Raw genomic sequence first — 22975 nt, forward strand, 5'->3', positions numbered from 1 at the left:
GGAATATTTGGATATGGGATACTCAACCTGTACAGGATGCGTATCTGCATATTCCTATTGCAATATCGTATCAGCAGTTCATGCGGTTTGCTATTGGCGACCTTCACTACCAATTCCAGGCTCTGCCTTTTGGACTTACTACGGCTCCTCGGATCTTCACCAAGGTCATGGCCATTATGACGGCCCACCTCCGTCACCAGGGAATCAGAATCCTTCCGTACTTGGACGACCTACTGATTCTGGCAAGTTCACACGAAGTCCTCCTCAGTCATCTACAACTGACAGTGACTTTCCTGCAAGCCCACGGGTGGCTAATAAATTGGAAAAAGTCCTCGCTGGTCCCAGCTCAGAGCATGGTGCACCTAGGGGCACTCTTGGATACACACAGTCAGAGACTGTTCCTGTCTACAGATAAGGTCCTGAAACTTCAGGCCAGGATAAGGCGCTTCCTTCATCACCCCAGAGTGTCGATAAACTCGGCGATGCAAGTACTTGGCCTGATGGTGTCGTCTTTCGACATGGTGGAGTACACTTAATTTCACTCTCGTCCTCTGCAACGGTTGATCCTATCCAAGTGGGATGGCCTACCTCATCGGATCAGATACCAAATGGTCTCTTTGACTCCGGAGGTTCGTCTGTCGCTGTCCTGGTGGCTCCAGGACCAGCAATTGTCTAGGGGCCGTCCCTTCTGGATACCCAAATGGGTCCTACTGATAACAGACACCAGTCTTCGGGTATGGGGAGCGGATTTGGAGCAACACTCAGGTCGTTGGACCAAGGAAGAATCCCTCCTTCCGATCAACATTCTGGAGCTGAGGGCAGTGTTCAATGCTCTGTCCCTCGCCCTACCTCTGGTACGGAACAGGCCTGTACAAGTACAATCACACAGCGCCACCACGTTGGCATACATAAACCATCAAGGCGGCAATCGAAGCCACATGGCAATGTCGGAAGTGTCAAAAATCCTCTCTTGGGCGGAATGCCCTCTGCCAGCCATATTGGCAGTGTTCATTCCAGGCATCCTGAACTGGGAAGCGGACTTCCTCAGTCGCCAGGATGTTCATTCTGGAGAGTAGAGCCTTCATCCAGAAGTCTTCCAACTCCTAGTGGACAGGTGGGGCCTGCCAGACGTAGACCTAATGGCATCTCAACACAATCACAAGGTTCCGATTTTTGGATCAAGAACCAGGGATCCTCAGGCAGTATTCGTGGACACACTGGCAGTTCCGTGGAACTTTCAACTTTCCCTCCGATGTCACTCCTGCCCAGGGTACTCCGGAAGTTCAAACAAGAAGGAGGAATGCTAATTCTAGTCGCTCCTGCGTGGCCCAGATGGCATTGGTTCTCAGACCTGCAGGGTTTATCGACAGAGCGTCCCCCTTCTACTTCATCAGCGTCAAGACATCCTCTTACAGGGCCCTTGTCTATACCTGTACGTAGCCAGACTGGGCTTTGACGGCGTGGCTCTTGTAGCATCACTCCCGTGGGCCAAAGGATTTACTGAGGTGGTTATCCAGACTATGCTGAAGGCCCGCAAACCGTCCTCTGTCTGAATTTATTACAGGGTTTGGCATTCTTACTTCACCTGGTGTGCTTTTAAGAATTATGACGCTTATAGATTCAGAACTTCCAGGATTCTTGCTTTTCTACAAAGAGGCTTGGACTTAGGTCTTCGTCTGGCCTCCCTCAAGGTTCACATTTCTGCCTTGTCGGTATGGTTTCAGCGCAAGATTGCCTCTTTACCTGATGTTAATATATTTACTCAGGGTGTTCTACGTATTCATCCTCCCTGTGGCTCCATGGGACCTGTCTATTGTATTGAAAGCCCTTCAAGAGTCTCCCTTCGAACCCCTTCAATCGGTGAACCTCAAATGGCTCACGGCCAAGGTCCTGTTCTTGCTGGCTATTGCCTATGCAATGAGGGTCTTTGACTTAGGCGCTTTGTCCTGTCATCCACCCTTTCTGATTTTCCACCGTGACAGGGCGGTTCTCCGAGCCTTTATCTCTTCGGACTTGTCAGCTAAAGTACGGTCTTCAGATGTGGTTAGGGCTCTCCGTGTCTATGTTGACAGGATTGCCTCTGTTAGACGGTCTGATGCCCTATTTGTCCTTTTTGGATTCCACAAACGTGGCTGGCCTGCGAATAAGCAAACCTTGGCCAGATGGATTAGAATGGTGATTGCACATGCTTACGTGCAGGCTGGTCTTCCAGCTCCTGCTGCGATTAAGGCCCATTCCACCTGGTCTGTTGAACCTTCTTGGGCAGCCCACCGTGGCGCGTCCGCAGAACAATTGTGCAAGGCGGTTTCTTAGGTTCTATGCCTTTGATACCTTCGCCTCCCACTATGCTTCTTTTGGACTCTGGGTTCTCACATTCGCTAAGGCGCGTCCCCTCCCATGAGCAACTGCTTTAGGACATCACAATGTTTACCTGTGGAAACCTGTGTACCCTGCTACAGAAAATTAGTGTTATGGTAGACTTACCATTGTTTATACTTTTTCTGCGAAGTACACTGGGTTCCACAGGGTGCCCACCCTGACGCACCTAGCTGCTTTGGGTTTGTATGTCATTAGCCACTGGTACCTTCTCCTGTCGTGACATTGTGTTCTTATGTTACGAACATCTGCCTACTCTCTTGCCTGCTCCTGCATTGAAATAAACAGAAAAAAACAATCTGTGCGCAACAGGATCACTTTTAAATATAATTGTTTTATTAATAATCTAAAATATGGATAGGAAAAATAAAATATAGTATATATATAATATACACTATATACTTCAGGAGTGACCACACAATAAAATAAAACAATTTAACACAAACAAATTTTAAACCATCTGGATCATAAGAAGAAACCCGCAAAGGTATCACAGTAGCTCTAGTCTGAGCTATTGATATAGTAATCAGAATAGAATCCCTAAATAAAAATTACAATACAGTGCACTGAGTCATTAATTGTAAAATGTCCACATAGGCTGGCCAGCCTGTATTTAAATAAGGTGTAATTCACCCAAAGGTTCATCCAAAAAGATCAGTTAATTTGTATAAATAGTGTCTATGACACAATACTGTGATTATAACGAAGAAAAGGTCACCATACAATTAGACCATTTGCATACCAGCCAATTGAGTACCGTCGGTATGTAATGAGTGTCTCCTCCAGCCGAGCGGTAAATATCCTCCCCGTACCACTGATGTAAGGAGCTGTTTAGTGGGGATAATTTTGCTGAGTAACCGTCTCGTGCTGCCTCTTATACCCGCACTGGTTCACTTGCTGGGATCACCCGAGACCTCCGTTGTCCGTATTCCACGTACCGGCATTCACCGCGCTGCCTGGGTGCTAGCCAGATAGCGCGGCTGGAGATTCCTTTGCAGCCGGAGTCCAATGTACGAAGATATACGGAGTCCCTTGCAGCGGGTTTTGGATGTTATAATTACCCAGCAAATAGGGCAGTAGTAGCCGGCATTCACCGCGTTGCCTGGGTGCTAGCCAGATAGCGCGGCTGGGTATTCCTTTGTAGCCTGAGTCCAATGTACAGAAATGTATGGAGTCCCTTGCAGCGGGTTTTGGATGTTACAATTACCCAGTAATTAGGGCAGTAGTAGATGATCCAAATAGAGAGGTCACTCCAAAGCCGTCACCTAACGCGTTTCTTGACCATTAGCCCCGGTCGTTTCATCAGAGGTAGATCTGTTGGCTGGTATGCAAATAGTCTAATTGTATGGTGACCTTTTCTTCGTTATAATCACAGTATTGTGTCATAGACACTATTTATACAAATTAACTGATCTTTTTGGATGAACCTTTGGGTGAATTACACCTTATTTAAATACAGGCTGGCCAGCCTATGTGGACATTTTACAATTAATGACTCAGTGCACTGTATTGTGATTTTTATTTAGGGAATCTATTCTGATTACTATTACCCCTTTTCCACTAACGAGCACGGGTCGCAGCCGGGAGCCTGACACGGGAGCTGCCCCCTGCTGCGACCCGTGCTCGGTCCCTTTCCCATTAGCAGTCACAACCCGGCAAATGCCGGGTTGGTGACGCTTCTAGTGACACGGCAGGGGCGGCGCAGGGAGATCACATGATCTCCCAGCGCCGCCTTCCCTATGCACTGTGAACGGGAGCCGTGTCACCTCGACACGGCTCCCGTTCACACTAGACAGCTAGCCGGGTTGAACACGTGTTCAACCCGGCTAGCTACCAGGGTAGGATTCCCGGATCACTTGATCCGGGTTTACCCTTTTCCACTTGCAAAAAACACGGGTAAATGCGCGCCCCCGTGCATTTACCCGTGTTTTTTGAGCTAGTGGATAAGGGGTATGAATCAATAGCTCAGACTAGAGCTACTGTGATACCTTTGCGGGTTTCTTCTTATGATCCAGATGGTTTAAAATTTGTTTGTGTTAAATTGTTTTATTTTATTGTGTGGTCACTCCTGAAGTATATAGTGTATATTATATATTTTATATATACTATATTTTATTTTTCCTATCCATATTTTAGATTATTAATAAAACAATTATATTTAAAAGTGATCCTGTTGCGCACAGATTGTTTTTTTCTGTTTATTTCGTTTTTTCGGGGGTCAGCAACTTTCCCCTTTTTACCAAATTGTGCAGCAATAGGAAGTTCCCATAGGGTTGAAGGTTACAGGCGCCCATTTACCTTGCTTGCTCCTGCATTGGACTGGTTAACAAAACTGAGCTAACAGTGCCTGGAGGCGGGGTTATAGAGGAGGCCCCTATGTATCCTGGAACAGCTAAAGCTTTACCTGTTGGTGCCTCTGGATCCAGATCCACTCTACACCCCGATGTTTACTTGTGGAACCCTGTGTAATTCGCAGAAAGAGTGTTAACAATGGTAAGTCGACCATAACACTCCTTTTTTGACTTTTCGACTAGATATGTATTTAAATATAATACCAGGGATTTGTATTTTGCTGCTGGTGAGAAATAGACACTTGCCACTATGTTAGACATTAGTGGAGTAGACACTAATTGGCCGAAGCTACTTGATGGCAGCAAACATTCATGTAGATGTGACATGTGCCTCTTTTTTTCACCGAGTGCCTCAATTAGTTATGTACAGAAAGCAGTGTACTATGGATCTCTGCCCCATGCATCAGAGTGTCTCTCATAGATTGGGAAAAGCTGTTACATGATCACTAGGGGATTGGAATGTGTTGTTGCCAATGAAAACTGGTACTGTGGGGTGTCGAAGATTGCTTGCTAATGTAAGTAATGGGCCCTACACACTGGCAGATAAAGTGCATGATTTGAACGTTCTCGTTCATTAATCGAGAACTCGTTCATATCGTGCAGTGTGTAGGCATCGGGTGACGGAAGGAGTAAAGAAACGTCACTTCCCCCGCCGCCGTGATGGCCGTAGCCGCCGTCGGGCAGCTCGGCGGTGGATCGTTAAGTGTGTAGGGCCCAAAAGAGCATGCAAACTATCGGCTTGACAACTTCAAACATATCTGTAAAGCATCATCTTTGAACTTGTAAAACAACTGTTCAAATACTTTCCATCCTATTATTAGTATGTCAGCACTCAGTTTTCATCCTACCAAGGTGCCTGTTCTCATTGGCGACTTTATGATGGAGCCCTTTATTCAGGAACTGTCCACCCTTTCTGGGTAAACGTTTTGGAAGGTTATAGGTGACTGTGCAGCACCTGTGAGAAGTGTTATGCGGGGTGGGGTGACGGTTATGAAATTCCAATGGGTTTATTCTTGAGTCAATTTCTATTTGTTAAGATAGTGAAAAAATACAGTGATACACATGGTTGTTCCAAATATACTTATATTATATGGCTTATAACAAGATGTTGGTCATATGCCCTGCAATCGGGGTGGTGGCTAGATGAACTCGGTCTAGCTTGGTGGCTCGGTATCTGGTTTCTAGGTCAACCACACTTAGGTTGACTTGTTTTCTAGGTCGACATGAGTTTTTAACTTTTTTTTTTTTTAATCTTTTTTTTTTTTTTGTAACAATTTTTCGTTCTTTACGATCCACGTGGACTACAATTGGGAATGTTAACCTGTGCTGAGCGCAGCGAGGCACCTTGCCCGAAGCATGGCGAGGGGACACGGTGCACTTATTGGAGTTCCCGGTCACTGTACTGAGAAAACATCACCAAAAAAAGTGAAGAAACCATGTCGACCTGCTTACTGTCGACCTAAGTGTGGTCGACCTTACATACCACACCCGGTGGTTCACCTTCGTGCTCCTCAGCCGTGGGTGGAGGCAGTTGGTATATTTCGTCGCTAGCCGTCTCGGTCGCCATTGTAGCCTTTGAGTCAGCTACTTCCTCAGCCGAGGTGTTTGTGGCAATATGCACCTGTAATGGAGCTGGGGGTTGACATCTTTGTTTCAAGTTCTATTTTTAGCTCGGCAACTTGTTTGTTTATTGACGCTATTTCCAAATCTCTTTTCTTGAGACGGGCATCCAGTTTGTTAAACTGCTTTTTGTATTTTTTATTTTTTTTGAGCTTTCATTGTTGTTCGAGCAATATTGTGCTCATTATCCATGTCCTGTACAGATCTCTTCTGTTCCTCTGAAAGTGCTGCAATCTTTGCTGTCTGTGATATTTGTTCCTGTAATTCCATTCTTAAGGGGGGTACACACGGAGCGATCATGCTTAAAATCTAAGCAATCTAGTCAGATTGCGTAGATTTTAAGCATGATCGCTCCGTGTGTACCCCCTACAGTGATAGCGATGCGCATCGCTATCGCTGCTGCTAGATTGGCCTGCATGGCGGGTCGCTCACTTCTCCCGCTGGGTGAAGTGAGCGCCCCCCCCGTCTCCCCCCGCACGCTTAGCACACATCGCGCTGTGGGAGAGATGTGTACTGAGCGAACCGCTCCGCACACATCTCTCCCACATCGGCCAGTGAGTACTGGCCTTTAGACTATCACCTGTCTTCCTTGATGTCCTTTCTTTCTTTGCAAGATGTTGACCTTCTCTACACACTCGCTGTTTTGTGCTTCCTAAGTCTGCAACTGCAGTTTGAGCTCTTTCAGTTCCCTTTCGTAATTCTGCAGGTTGTAAATAAGTTGAAATTACAATGAAAGACCTGGTTTTTATCTATAGACATAAAGTTAATTTAGTTCTATTTTAAGTACAGTTTACCTCCAGTCATTCGATAGAAATATTTTTTGCAGTGTATCAATGCACATTGCTTCCCTCCCAAACAACTAAGGCCGGAGATGCTCTAAGGGCCTAATTCAGACCCGATCGTACCAGCAACTTTGTTAGCAGACCATGTGCACTGCAGATGGGGCAGATATAACGTGCAGAGAGAGTCAGATTTGGGTGGGGTGTGATCAAACTGAAATCTAATTTGCAGTGTAAAAATAAAGCAGCCAGTATTTACCCTGCACAGAAACAATATAACCCACCCAAATCTAACGCTCTCTGAACATGCAGTGCACATGGTTTTGGCCACCTGCTAACAAATATGCTGCAACGATCAGGTCTGATTGGCCCTAAGTTAGGCGACTGAGGGGGTGATTCAGAGTTGATCGTAGCTGTGCTAAATTTAGCACAGCTATGATCAGGCACACCCACATGTGGGGGGACGCCCAGCACAGGGCTAGCCCGCCCCGCATGTCAGTCCCTGCCCCGTTGCAGAAGTACAAAAACATTGCACAGCGGCGATGCTTTTGTACTTCAGGAGTAGCTCCCGGGCAGTGCAGCGTGCTGGCCGGAAGCTACTCATCGCTGCCCAGGTCGCAGCGGGTGCGCGTGACGTTACACAGCCGCTGCGGGCCCCCCCCGCGCACGGTCCGACCACGCCTGTGTTGGCCGGACCGCGCCCACAAAATGACGACCAAATGCCGCCGCCTCCCGCCCAGCAAACGACCTCTGCCTGTCAATCAGGCAGAGGCGCCCGCTGGGCAATGACAGCCGTTGTCTGTATGGCATGCACCGGCGCACTGCAGCGCCGGCGCATGCTCACTTCTGACCTGATCGCTGCGCTGCGTTGAACGGCAGTGTGCGATCAGGTCAGAATGACCCCCTGTGTTAAAATGACCCAGCCTTTTAGCTTAAGCTGGTTACACTGTTGTCCAATCCTTGGGAAATCTGACTCTTGACTGACTGGTTGCCCAACATTGCACAAGTGTGTACTCTCCGCCAGCCGACCCGCACACCCGATCCTGGTCGCCTGTCGGATCACCTAGATTTTAAACCTGCTAAAAAGCTAGGAGACCCGACCTCCAATCAGGTGAACAGTACTGTAGTGTGTAGGCTGTGGAGACAGGAGAAGACGACCGCTCTTCGGTCCCTGCAACCCAGCACACTGTCAGCATGACGGCGGTGATCCGGGAGAATCCTGCCGCTGCTGCGGGACTCGTCAGAGGGTATGGTGGCGGGGAGCAAGTCGGCGGAACTCAACAGTTTACCTTTGCAGAGTTCACCATCCGGGGACTTACATAATAATGGCAAGCCCAGCTTCTATTATCAAAAATGGCACTGTGACACCATTTTTTATATTCAGGACGGCCGCGGCGAACCAGTCACGGTCATGGCATCATCACCCCGCTCCCTTGTGCCACCAGGGTAGTCCGAGATGGGCAGCGGCCATGCAAATGAGCTGAAAGGCTGCCACCCTCCATGTGAAGATGTTGGGGAATTCCTGGTGGAGGCAGCGGCCATGCAAAAGAGCTTAACCACTTGCCTGGCATAGTAGCATCAAATGCAACCACACCCAGCTGGGCTTTCCCTGACATGGTAGCATCCAGCTGCTAGGAGAGGGCAAACCAGTAACACCGAGGTGGCACCAAATTTCAACCATCTCTGTTCCTATGAGCACCCAGCTTCTGTGTGTCATTTTCTTTTCCTGTAGTGTATCATGAGAATTGTCTAGTTGGGTTGGGATCAATATGCGCCGAATCCCCCTAACCCTCACTTCTAGCAGTCTAAACCTAAACCCCCCCTCCCTTCCCGCAGCATAAACCTAACCTCCGCCCCCCAGGCTAACCCTAAACCTCCCCAGGGGTGCCTTAACTTAACCCCTCTCACCCCACAGCCTAAACCTAACCTTCCCCGCGGCTTACCTCTCCTGCGGCCTGGCTCACAATCGCTCGGGACCCTATTCGGGATGCCGGTGTCTGCGTTCCCAGTAGTGTCAGGATTCCAGCATCTGTATTTCAAGTGTTGGAGCCTGACCATATCATGTCTAGTTTATTGTCTTTCTCTAACGTCCTAGTGGATGCTGGGGACTCCGAAAGGACCATGGGGAATAGCGGCTCCGCAGGAGACTGGGCACAAAGTAAAAGCTTTAGGACTAGCTGGTGTGCACTGGCTCCTCCCCCTATGACCCTCCTCCAAGCCTCAGTTAAGATTTTGTGCCCGAACGAGAAGGGTGCAATCTAGGTGGCTCTCCTGAGCTGCTTAGAGTAAAAGTTTAAATAGGTTTTTTTATTTTTCAGTGAGACCTGCTGGCAACAGGCTCACTGCATCGAGGGACTAAGGGGAGAAGAAGCGAACTCACCTGCGTGCAGAGTGGATTGGGCTTCTTAGGCTACTGGACATTAGCTCCAGAGGGACGATCACAGGCCCAGCCATGGATGGGTCCCGGAGCCGCGCCGCCGGCCCCCTTACAGAGCCAGAAGAGTGAAGAGGTCCGGAAAATCGGCGGCAGAAGACGTCCTGTCTTCAATAAGGTAGCGCACAGCACTGCAGCTGTGCGCCATTGCTCTCAGCACACTTCACACTCCGGTCACTGAGGGTGCAGGGCGCTGGGGGGGGGCGCCCTGGGACGCAATGAAAATACCTTAAATGGCTAAAAATACATCACATATAGCTCCTGGGCTATATGGATGTATTTAACCCCTGCCAGTTTTCCACAAAAAAGCGGGAGAAAGTCCGCCGAAAAAGGGGCGGAGCCTATCTCCTCAGCACACAAGCGCCATTTTTTCCTCACAGCTCCGTTGAAGGAAGGCTCCCTGACTCTCCCCTGCAGTCCTGCACTACAGAAACAGGGTAAAACAAGAGAGGGGGGGCACTAAATTGGCATATTAATATATACAGCAGCTATATTAGGGAAAAACACTTATATAAGGTTATCCCTATATATATATATATATATATAGCGCTCTGGTGTGTGCTGGCAAACTCTCCCTCTGTCTCCCCAAAGGGCTAGTGGGGTCCTGTCCTCTATCAGAGCATTCCCTGTGTGTGCTCTGTGTGTCGGTACGCTGTGTCGACATGTATGAGGAGGAAAATGGTGTGGAGGCTGAGCAATTGCCTGTGTTAGTGATGTCACCCCCTAGGGAGTCGACACCTGACTGGATGGTCTTATGGAAAGAATTACGTGATAGTGTCGGCACTTTACAAAAGACTGTTGACGACATGAGACAGCCGGCAAATCAGTTAATACCTGTACAGGCGTCTCAAACACCGTCAGGGGCTATAAAACGCCCGTTACCTCAGGTCGATACTGACACGGACACTGACTCCAGTGTCGACGGTGAGGAAACAAACGTATTTTCCAGTAGGGCCACACGTTACATGATCACGGCAATGAAGGAGGTTTTGAACATTTCTGATACTACAAGTACCACAAAAAAGGGTATTATGTGGGGTGTGAAAAAACTACCCGTAGTTTTTCCTGAATCAGATGAATTAAATGAGGTGTGTGATGAAGCGTGGGTTTCCCCCGATAAAAAACTGCTAATTTCTAAAAAATTATTGGCATTATACCCTTTCCCGCCAGAGGTTAGGGCGCGTTGGGAAACACCCCCTAGCGTAGATAAGGCGCTCACACGCTTATCAAAACAAGTGGCGTTACCGTCTCCTGATACGGCCGCCCTCAAGGAACCAGCTGATAGGAAGCTGGAAAATATCCTAAAAAGTATATACACACATACTGGTATTATACTGCGACCAGCAATCGCCTCAGCCTGGATGTGCAGTGCTGGGGTGGCTTGGTCGGATTCCCTGACTGAAAATATTGATACCCTGGACAGGGACAATATATTATTGACTATAGAGCATTTAAAGGATGCATTTCTATATATGCGAGATGCACAGAGGGATATTTGCACTCTGGCATCAAGAGTAAGTGCGATGTCCATTTCTGCCAGAAGAGGATTATGGACGCGACAGTGGTCAGGGGATGCGGATTCCAAACGGCATATGGAAGTATTGCCGTATAAAGGGGAGGAGTTATTTGGGGTCGGTCTATCGGACCTGGTGGCCACGGCAACGGCTGGAAAATCCACCTTTTTACCCCAAGTCACCTCGCAGCAGAAAAAGATACCGTCTTTTCAGGCTCAGTCCTTTCGTCCCCATAAGGGCAAGCGGGCAAAAGGCCACTCATATCTGCCCCGGGGCAGAGGAAGGGGAAAAAGACTGCAGCAAACAGCCTCTTCCCACGAACAGAAGCCCTCCCCCGCTTCTGCCAAGTCCTCAGCATGACGCTGGGGCCTTACAAGCGGACTCAGGCACGGTGGGGGCCCGTCTCAAGAATTTCAGCGCGCAGTGGGCTCACTCGCAAGTGGACCCCTGGATCCTGCAGGTAGTATCTCAGGGGTACAAATTGGAATTCGAGACGTCTCCCCCTCGCCGGTTCCTGAAGTCTGCTTTACCAACGTCTCCCCCCGACAGGGAGGCGGTATTGGAAGCCATTCACAAGCTGTATTCCCAGCAGGTGATAATCAAGGTACCCCTCCTACAACAGGGAAAGGGGTATTATTCCACGCTGTTTGTGGTACCGAAGCCGGACGGCTCGGTGAGACCCATTTTAAATCTGAAATCCTTGAACACTTACATAAAAAGGTTCAAATTCAAGATGGAGTCACTCAGAGCAGTGATAGCGAACCTGGAAGAAGGGGACTATATGGTGTCTCTGGACATCAAGGATGCTTACCTCCATGTCCCAATTTGCCCTTCTCACCAAGGGTACCTCAGGTTTGTGGTACAGAACTGTCACTATCAGTTTCAGACGCTGCCGTTTGGATTGTCCACGGCACCCCGGGTCTTTACCAAGGTAATGGCCGAAATGATGATTCTTCTTCGAAGAAAAGGCGTCTTAATTATCCCTTACTTGGACGATCTCCTGATAAGGGCAAGGTCCAGAGAACAGTTAGAGGTCGGAGTAGCACTATCTCAAGTAGTACTACGACAGCACGGATGGATTCTAAATATTCCAAAATCGCAGCTGATTCCGACGACACGTCTGCTGTTCCTAGGGATGATTCTGGACACAGTACAGAAAAAGGTGTTTCTCCCGGAGGAGAAAGCCAAGGAGTTATCCGACCTAGTCAGGAACCTCCTAAGACCAGGCCAAGTGTCAGTACATCAATGCACAAGGGTCCTGGGAAAGATGGTGGCTTCTTACGAAGCGATTCCATTCGGCAGATTCCACGCAAGAACTTTTCAGTGGGATCTGCTGGACAAATGGTCCGGATCGCATCTTCAAATGCATCAGCGGATAACCCTGTCTCCAAGGACAAGGGTGTCTCTCCTGTGGTGGTTACAGAGTGCTCATCTCCTAGAGGGCCGCAGATTCGGCATTCAGGATTGGGTCCTGGTGACCACGGATGCCAGCCTGAGAGGCTGGGGAGCAGTCACACAGGGAAGAAATTTCCAGGGCTTGTGGTCAAGCATGGAAACGTCACTTCACATAAATATCCTGGAACTAAGGGCCATTTACAATGCCCTAAGTCAGGCAAGACCTCTGCTTCAGGGTCAGCCGGTGTTGATCCAGTCGGACAACATCACGGCAGTCGCCCACGTAAACAGACAGGGCGGCACAAGAAGCAGGAGGGCAATGATGGAAGTGGCAAGGATTCTTCGCTGGGCGGAGAATCATGTGATAGCACTGTCAGCAGTGTTCATTCCGGGAGTGGACAACTGGGAAGCAGACTTCCTCAGCAGACACGATCTTCACCCGGGGGAGTGGGGACTTCACCCAGAAGTCTTCCACATGATTGTGAACCGTTGGGAAAAACCAAAGGTGGACATGATGGCGTCCCGCCTCAACAAAAAACTGGACAGATATTGCGCCAGGTCAAGGGACCCTCAGGCAATAGCTGTGGACGCTCTGGTAACACCGTGGGTGCACCAGTCAGTGTATGTGTTCCCTCCTCTTCCTCTCATACCAAAAGTACTGAGAATCATAAGAAGGAGAGGAGTAAAGACTATACTCGTGGCTCCGGATTGGCCAAGAAGGACTTGGTACCCGGAAATTCAAGAGATGCTCACGGAAGACCCGTGGCCTCTACCGCTAAGAAAGGACCTGCTCCAGCAGGGACCATGTCTGTTACAAGACTTACCGCGGCTGCGTTTGACGGCATGGCGGTTGAACGCCGGATCCTGAAGGAAAAAGGCATTCCGGATGAAGTCATCCCTACCCTGATCAAAGCCAGGAAGGATGTAACCATACAACATTATCACCGTATTTGGCGTAAATATGTTGCGTGGTGCGAGGCCAGGAAGGCCCCTACAGAGGAATTTCAACTGGGTCGTTTCCTGCATTTCCTGCAAACAGGACTGTCTATGGGCCTCAAATTAGGGTCCATTAAGGTTCAAATTTCGGCCCTGTCAATATTCTTCCAAAAAGAACTGGCTTCTGTTCCTGAAGTTCAGACGTTTGTCAAGGGAGTACTGCATATACAGCCTCCTTTTGTGCCTCCAGTGGCACCTTGGGATCTCAATGTAGTTTTGGGATTCCTAAAATCACATTGGTTTGAACCACTCACCACTGTGGACTTAAAATATCTCACATGGAAAGTGGTAATGCTGTTAGCCCTGGCTTCAGCCAGGCGTGTCTCAGAATTGGCGGCTTTATCCTATAAAAGCCCTTACCTAATTTTTCATACGGACAGGGCAGAATTGAGGACTCGTCCTCAATTTCTTCCTAAGGTGGTTTCAGCATTTCACTTAAACCAGCCTATTGTGGTGCCTGCGGCTACTAGGGACTTGGAGGATTCCAAGTTGCTGGACGTAGTCAGGGCCCTGAAAATATATGTTTCCAGGACGGCTGGAGTCAGAAAATCTGATTCGCTGTTTATCCTGTATGCACCCAACAAGCTGGGTGCTCCTGCTTCTAAGCAGACGATTGCTCGTTGGATTTGTAGTACAATTCAGCTTGCACATTCTGTGGCAGGCCTGCCACAGCCAAAATCTGTAAAAGCCCATTCCACAAGGAAAGTGGGCTCATCTTGGGCGGCTGCCCGAGGGGTCTCGGCTTTACAACTTTGCCGAGCAGCTACTTGGTCAGGGGCAAACACGTTTGCTAAATTCTACAAATTTGATACCCTGGCTGAGGAGGACCTGGAGTTCTCTCATTCGGTGCTGCAGAGTCATCCGCACTCTCCCGCCCGTTTGGGAGCTTTGGTATAATCCCCATGGTCCTTTCGGAGTCCCCAGCATCCACTAGGACGTTAGAGAAAATAAGAATTTACTTACCGATAATTCTATTTCTCATAGTCCGTAGTGGATGCTGGGCGCCCATCCCAAGTGCGGATTGTCTGCATTACTTGTACATAGTTATTGTTACAAAAATCGGGTTATTGTTGTTGTGAGCCATCTTTTCAGAGGCTCCTTCTGTTATCATGCTGTTAACTGGGTTCAGATCACAAGTTGTACGGTGTGATTGGTGTGGCTGGTATGAGTCTTACCCGGGATTCAAAATCCTTCCTTATTGTGTACGCTCGTCCGGGCACAGTATCCTAACTGAGGCTTGGAGGAGGGTCATAGGGGGAGGAGCCAGTGCACACCAGATAGTCCTAAAGCTTTCTTTAGATGTGCCCAGTCTCCTGCGGAGCCGCTATTCCCCTTGGTCCTTTCGGAGTCCCCAGCATCCACTACGGACTATGAGAAATAGAATTATCGGTAAGTAAATTCTTATTTTTATTTACCTGGTTTTCATACCAGACCAATGTTACAGTGATACATAACATGCGCTTCTTTGTTTCGCTCTAGTTTGAATTTCAAAGACCCTGAAGCAGTCCGTGCCTTGACTTGTACCCTCCTGAAGGAAGACTTTGGGTTAAGCATTGACATCCCCCTGGAGAGACTCATTCCCACTGTGCCCCTCCGGCTGAACTATATTCACTGGGTAGAAGATCTGATCAGTTACCATGATACTGACAAAGCTACAGTCCAACGCGGGATCGACATAGGTAATATTGGCAGTTTTATGCTGGATCATGTACAAGTCATTTGCAATGTTTTTGAAAATAAGTATATTTAGCATCCATAAAGAACACATGAAAATGAAGTCTGTGAATATATTACTTATATGGATCATTTTAAATCTTGTCAAGAACAATTTTATATGGGCTGAACTTTTCTATTCATTTTGCGGTTATCTGTCTCTAATTTCATTGACCGGGAAAAGGTTTTACCAGTGTTCTAGAATAGTGTAAATGAAACCTGGTCTATTACTGCAATTTTAATTATGATACGTCAAAGATTTTTGATTTGTGTTTTATTTTGGGTCAGTTTTACTTAATCCGTCTATGCCCATTTGAAGGTGTCTGAGATGGTGTAGCAGGGATTAAATGGAGAAATGAGGTAGAGCACTGTATTATTATTTTTTGGCGCACACTCAGTAGATTAATTGTAATGACTACAATCCTTTTTTTCTCTGACGTCCTAGTGGATGCTGGGAACTCCGTAAGGACCATGGGGAATAGACGGGCTCCGCAGGAGACTGGGCACTCTAAAAGAAAGATTAGGTACTATCTGGTGTGCACTGGCTCCTCCCACTATGACCCTCCTCCAGACCTCAGTTAGATTTCTGTGCCCGGCCGAGCTGGATGCACACTAGGGGCTCTCCTGAGCTCCTAGAAAGAAAGTTTATTTTAGGTTTTTTATTTTACAGTGAGACCTGCTGGCAACAGGCTCACTGCACCGAGGGACTAAGGGGAGAAGAAGCGAACCTACCTGCTTGCAGCTAGCTTGGGCTTCTTAGGCTACTGGACACCATTAGCTCCAGAGGGATCGACCGCATGGAACTGGCCTTGGTGTTCGTTCCCGGAGCCGCGCCGCCGTCCCCCTTACAGAGCCAGAAGCAAGAAGAGGTCCGGAAAATCGGCGGCAGAAGACTTCGGTCTTCACCAAGGTAGCGCACAGCACTGCAGCTGTGCGCCATTGCTCCTCATGCACACTTCACACTCCGGTCACTGAGGGTGCAGGGCGCTGGGGGGGGGGCGCCCTGAGGGCAATATATGACACCTTGGCTGGCAAATCTACATCATATATAGTCCTAGAGGCTATATAGATGTAAAATTACCCCTGCCAGTATTCCAGAAAAAGCGGGAGAAAGTCAGTTGAAAAAGGGGCGGGGCTTCTCTCTCAGCACACTGGCGCCATTTTCTCTTCACAGTGCAGCTGGAAGACAGCTCCCCAGGCTCTCCCCCGTAGTTTTCAGGCTCAAAGGGTTAAAAAGAGAGGGGGGGCACAAAATTTAGGCGCAATATTGTATATACAAGCAGCTATTGGGAAAAATTCACTCAATATAGTGTTAATCCCAAAATTATATAGCGCTCTGGTGTGTACTGGCATACTCTCTCTCTGTCTCCCCAAAGGGCTGTGTGGGGTCCTGTCCTCAGTCAGAGCATTCCCTGTGTGTGTGTGCGGTGTGTCGGTACGGCTGTCGACACGTTTGATGGGGAGGCTTATGTGATGGCAGAGCAGATGTCGATAAATGTGATGTCGCCCCCTGTGGGGCCGACACCAGAGTGGATGGATAGGTGGAAGGTATAAACCGACAGTGTCAACTCCTTACATAAAAGGCTGGATGACGTAACAGCTATGGGACAGCCGGCTTCTCAGCCCGCGCCTGCCCAGGCGTCTCAAAGGCCATCAGGGGCTCAAAAACGCCCGCTCCCTCAGATGGCAGACACAGATGTCGACACGGAGTCTGACTCCAGTGTCGACGAGGTTGAGACATATACACAATCCACTAGGAACATCCGTTACATGATCCCGGCAATAAAAAAAGTGTTACACATTTCTGACATTAACCCAAGTACCACTAAAAAAGGGTTTTATGTTTGGGGAGAAAAAGCAGGCAGTGTTTTGTTCCCACATCAAATGAGTGAATGAAGTGTGAAAAAGCGTGGGTTCCCCCGATAAGAAACTGGTATTTTCTAAAAAGTTACTGATGGCGTACCCTTTCCCGCCAGAGGATAAGTTACGCTGGGAGATATCCCCTAGGGTGGATAAGGCGCTCACACGTTTGTCAAAAAAGGTGGCACTGCCGTCTTAGGATACGGCCACTTTGAAGGTACCTGCTGATAAAAAGCAGGAGGCTATCCTGAAGTCTGTATTTACACACTCAGGTACTAGACTGAGACCTGCAGATAGTGCTGCTGCAGCGTGGTCTGTAACCCTGTCAAACAGGGATACTATTTTGCGAACATAAGACGTCGTCTTATATATGAGGGATGCACAGAGGGATATTTTGCCGGCTGGCATCCAGAATTAATGCAATGTCCATTCTGTCAGGAGGGTATTAGAGACCCGACACTGGACAGGTGATGCTGACTTTAAAAGGCACATAGAGCCTTATAAGGGTGAGGAATTGTTTGGGGATGGTCTCTGGGACCTCGTATCCACAGCAACAGCTGGGAAGAAATTTTTTTACCTCAGGTTTCCTCACAGCCTAAGAAAGCACTGTATTATCAGGTACAGTCCTTTCGGCTTCAGAAAAGCAAGCGGGTCAAAGGCGCTTCCTTTCTGCACAGAGACGAGGGAAGAGGGAAAAAGCTGCACCAGTCAGCCAGTTCCCAGAATCAAAATTCTTCCCCCGCTTCCTCTGAGTCCACCGCATGACGCGGGGGCTCCACAGGCGTAGCCAGGTACGGTGGGGGGCCGCCTCAAAAATTTCAGCGATCAGTGGGCTCGCTCACAGGTGGATCCCTGGATCCTTCAAGTAGTATCTCAGGGGTACAAGCTGGAATTCGAGGCGTCTCCCCCCCGCCGTTTCCTCAAATCTGCCTTACCGACAACTCCCTCAGGCAGGGAGGCTGTGCTAGAGGCAATTCACAAGCTGTATTCCCAGCAGGTGATAGTCAAGGTGCCCCTACTTCAACAAGGACGGGGTTACTATTCCACACTGTTTGTGGTACCGAAACCGGACGGTTCGGTGAGACCCATTTTAAATTTGAAATCCTTGAACACATACATAAAAAAATTCAAGTTCAAGATGGAATCGCTCAGGGCGGTTATTGCAAGCCTGGAGGAGGGGGATTACATGGTATCCCTGGACATCAAGGATGCTTACCTACATGTCCCCATTTACCATCCTCACCAGGAGTACCTCAGATTTGTGGTACAGGATTGCCATTACCAATTCCAAACACTGCCGTTTGGACTGTCCACGGCACCGAGGGTCTTTACCAAGGTAATGGCAGAAATGATGATACTCCTTCGAAAAAAGGGAGTTTTAATTATCCCGTACTTGGACGATCTCCTTATAAAGGCGAGGTCCAAGGAGCAGTTGTTGGTCGGAGTAGCACTATCTCGGGAAGTGCTACAACAGCTCGGATGGATTCTATACATTCCAAAGTCACAGCTGGTTCCTACCACACGCCTACTGTTCCTGGGGATGGTTCTGGACACAGAACAGAAAAAAGTGTTTCTCCCGCAGGAGAAAGCCAAGGAGCTGTCATCTCTAGTCAGAGATCTCCTGAAACCAAAACAGGTATCGGTGCATCACTGCACACGAGTCCTGGGAAAAATGGTAGCTTCTTACGAAGCAAAATTCCATTCGGCAGGTTCCATGCAAGAACCTTTCAGTGGGACCTCTTGGACAAGTGGTCGGGATCGCATCTTCAGATGCATCGGCTGATAACCCTGTCTCCAAGGACCAGGGTATCTCTACTGTGGTGGCTGCAGAGTGCTCATCTTCAAGAGGGCCGCAGATTCGGCATACAGGACTGGGTCCTGGTAACCACGGATGCCAGCCTCCGAGGCTGGGGGGCAGTCACACAGGGAAGAAATTTCCAAGGACTTTGGTCAAGTCAGGAGTCGTCCCTACACGTAAATATTCTGGAACTGAGGGCCATTTACAATGCCCTAAGTCTGGCAAGGCCTCTGCTTCAAAACCAGCCGGTACTGATCCAATCAGACAACATCACGGCAGTCGCCCATGTAAACCGTCAGGGCGGCACAAGAAGCAAGATGGTGATGGCAGAAGCCACAAGGATTCTCCGATGGGCGGAAAATCACGTCTTAGCACTGTCAGCAGTGTTCATTCCGGGAGTGGACAACTGGGAAGCAGACTTCCTCAGCAGACACGACCTACACCCGGGAGAGTGGGGACTTCATCCAGAAGTCTTCCAACTGTTGGTAAACCGTTGGGAAAGGCCACAGGTGGACATGATGGCGTCCCGCCTAAACAAAAAACTAGATATTGCGCCAGGTCAAGGGACCCTCAGGCAATAGCTGTGGACGCTCTAGTGACACCGTGGGTGTACCAGTCGGTTTATGTATTCCCTCCTCTGCCTCTCATACCAAAGGTACTGAGAATAATAAGAAAACGAGGAGTAAGAACGATACTCGTGGTTCCGGATGGGCCAAGAAGAGCTTGGTACCCAGAACTTCAAGAAATGATATCAGAGGACCCATGGCCTCTACCGCTCAGACAGGATCTGCTACAGCAGGGGCCCTGTCTATTCCAAGACTTACCGTGGCTGCGTTTGACGGCATGGCGGTTGAATTCCGGATCCTAAAGGAAAAGGGCATTCCGGAAGAAGTCATTCCTACGCTGATAAAAGCCAGGAAAGAAGTAACCGCAAACCATTATCACCGTATTTGGCGAAAATATGTTGCGTGGTGTGAGGCCAGGAAGGCCCCAACAGAGGAATTTCAGCTGGGTCGTTTTCTGCACTTCCTACAGTCAGGGGTGACTATGGGCCTAAAATTGGGTTCCATTAAGGTCCAGATTTCGGCTCTGTCGATTTTCTTCCAGAAAGAACTGGCTTCACTGCCTGGAGGTCAGACATTTGTAAAGGGAGTGCTACATATTCAGCCCCCTTTTGTGCCTCCTGTGGCACCTTGGGATCTCAACGTGGTGGTGAGTTTCTTAAAATCATATTGGTTTGAGCCACTTAAAACTGTGGATTTGAAATATCTCACGTGGAAAGTGGTCATGTTATTGGCCTTGGCTTCGGCCAGGCGTGTGTCAGAATTGGCGGCTTTGTCATGTAAAAGCCCTTATCTGATTTTCCATATGGATAGGGCAGAATTGAGGACTCGTCCCCAGTTTCTCCCTAAGGTGGTATCAGCTTTTCACTTGAACCAACCTATTGTAGTGCCTGCGGCTACTAGGGACTTGGAAGATTCCAAGTTACTGGACGTAGTCAGGGCCTTAAAAATTTATATTTCCAGGACGGCTGGAGTCAGGAAAACTGACTCGCTTTTTATCCTGTAGGCACCCAACAAAATAGGTGCTCCTGCTTCTAAGCAGACTATTGCTCGCTGAATTTGTAGCACAATTCAGCTGGAGCATTCTGCGGCTGGATTGCCGCATCCTAAATCAGTAAAAGCCCATTCCACGAGGAAAGTGGGCTCATCTTGGGCGGCTGCCCGAGGGGTCTCGGCTTTACAATTTTGCCGAGCTGCAACTTGGTCAGGGGCAAACACGTTTGCTAAATTCTACAAAATTGATACCCTGGCTGAGGAGGACCTTGAGTTCTCTCATTCGGTGCTGCAGAGTCATCCGCACTCTCCCGCCCGTTTGGGAGCTTTGGTATAATCCCCATGGTCCTTACGGAGTTCCCAGCATCCACTAGGACGTCAGAGAAAATAAGATTTTACTCACCGGTAAATCTATTTCTCGTAGTCCGTAGTGGATGCTGGGCGCCCATCCCAAGTGCGGATTGTCTGCAATACTTGTATGTAGTTATTGCCTAACTAAGGGTTATTGTTGAGCCATCTGTTGAGAGGCTCAGTTATATTTCATACTGTTAACTGGGTGTAGTATCACGAGTTATACGGTGTGATTGGTGTGGCTGGTATGAGTCTTACCTGGGATTCAAAATCCTTCCTTATTGTGTCAGCTCTTCCGGGCACAGTATCCTAACTGAGGTCTGGAGGAGGGTCATAGTGGGAGGAGCCAGTGCACACCAGATAGTACCTAATCTTTCTTTTAGAGTGCCCAGTCTCCTGCGGAGCCCGTCTATTCCCCATGGTCCTTACGGAGTTCCCAGCATCCACTACGGACTACGAGAAATAGATTTACCGGTGAGTAAAATCTTATTATTTAATACAGAGTGAGCAATGCCATGGTAAGATTCTCATTGTATTTGTGGTTTGCCTTTTTTTTTTTTGCGGGGGGGGGGGGGGGCAGACTGTCTCTCTATTAAGTTATATTTTATTGCAAATAATATTCATGTAACTGAATTAAAAGTCAATGCATTCGTAGAGATTCCTCCAGCTGTTAAATATTAGTGCCTCATGCCTCGATGCTAGGGAATTGATAGACTGCTATCTGATGGATATTGGTTTATAACACAATGCTGTTTGTAGGTGATAAGTCCACTTTAGCATTTTCCATCTTAGTGTGATGTGTTGCTCATGTGCCCTGCCTGCTTAGCTGTGTCCTACCTTCCCATGGCCATGACCGGCTTGTTCACACACCACCTCCCACTGTGCAGCAGTTCCTTCTTTTAGCTCACCATCTGCTGCAGGACAATCCTGCAGATCTGTTATTTTTGTTAAATAGACAATTGTACTCTTCTGATCTAGCTGCTTAGGAATGTTTGCTGGCCCATGGTATGCCCGCATGAAAAAACAAAATATAGATAGACCTAAGGGGTTGTTCACACATTTCCACATTTCAAATAATGGACATTAAAACAAAGATAATAGAGGCCTATTAGTGATGCATTTACATAACACAGGTTCTCACTGAAAGGTAAGAGCAAATTCGGCTAAAAGGTGCAAATTTGCCCCTTGACAGGCCATGGTGCGTGCAGCGAGGCAAATGCAATTGTCTTTTCGCCTCCACCTTGTTACAAGGTCACTGATGATTACGATTACCAACACAGATCTTGGATTAGCCCTGCAGGGTGGGTCCTCCCAAAATTGTAACTACCAGCACTTGGCTTTGCCAGCCAAGCTGGTGGCGCTATAGCAGGGTTGACCAACAGCTTATGGTACCCAGTCCCCTAGGATAACCAGTCCTGTGCAGAATCGTTGTTCCCAAAACCTATGGATGATGTTGGGTTAATGGTGTAATGAAACAATCCCTTGTGTATTACGGGCCCCAGCATGTCCTGGGGTCAGTGACACCCTTGATACTGCAGCAGGCCAAGGAGAAATTATATTTATTACAAAAAACAAACTGATTTAAAAAAAAAAACATTTATTTAATAAAGTCCCTCTAATAAACTGCAATTTTCTCCAGTTTATTGGTCACCTGAGTATAACATATATCCACTGTAAGAAATATATGAAAAAAGTATTAGACTTTACCTGGAAAGTAGAAGAACACAAAGTATAATTGATATGATGAGGAAAGGCTAGACAGGAGCAGTTTTCTCTTACCATGTTACTGACTATATTTCCCAAAGGTCCTTTTTGTTTTATGAAACATTAGGTTTTGTACTTACTTGCATTTATCTTGTGGGCACATGACATTATGGAATGACAGCAAGTCTTACTATACCACTAACACTTCATTTTGTGCTACTTTTTATATCACCGTTTTAAAAAAAATTTGTGTAGCCCAGGGCAACCAGTATGTGTTGCTTTGGCCTAAACAGTCTGCCTGTCTACAAGGACCATGGAACGTTGCTCTCTGAGCTACGAGACACATCAAATATTAAAAAGTCACATGTGGAAGTGCACGGAACTCAGACATAAACCCACACTCAACAATAATAAATTCAGCATAAACAAAAAATCAGCATAACCCCCTTACCCCCCCCCCCCCCCCCCCCCCCACACACACACACACACACACACACACACACACACACAAAGCACCATATTCTTACC

The 22975-nt window shown here is 48.1% G+C and overlaps 1 protein-coding gene across 6 annotated transcripts in view; it reads left to right on the forward strand.

Moving 5' to 3' along the window:
• The window catches only part of METTL16 (methyltransferase 16, RNA N6-adenosine), a 271853-nt gene that overhangs the window by 106926 nt on the left and 141952 nt on the right, over nt 1-22975 (forward strand). For all 6 annotated transcript variants that reach the window (XM_063956028.1, XM_063956026.1, XM_063956030.1 and 3 more), the window contains one exon: nt 14945-15144. In XM_063956028.1, the coding sequence (XP_063812098.1) occupies nt 14945-15144 (200 nt within the window). The remainder of the gene's footprint in view (nt 1-14944; nt 15145-22975) is intronic.

This window comes from Pseudophryne corroboree, chromosome 2, assembly GCF_028390025.1.
Source record: "Pseudophryne corroboree isolate aPseCor3 chromosome 2, aPseCor3.hap2, whole genome shotgun sequence".
NCBI lineage: Eukaryota > Metazoa > Chordata > Amphibia > Anura > Myobatrachidae > Pseudophryne > Pseudophryne corroboree.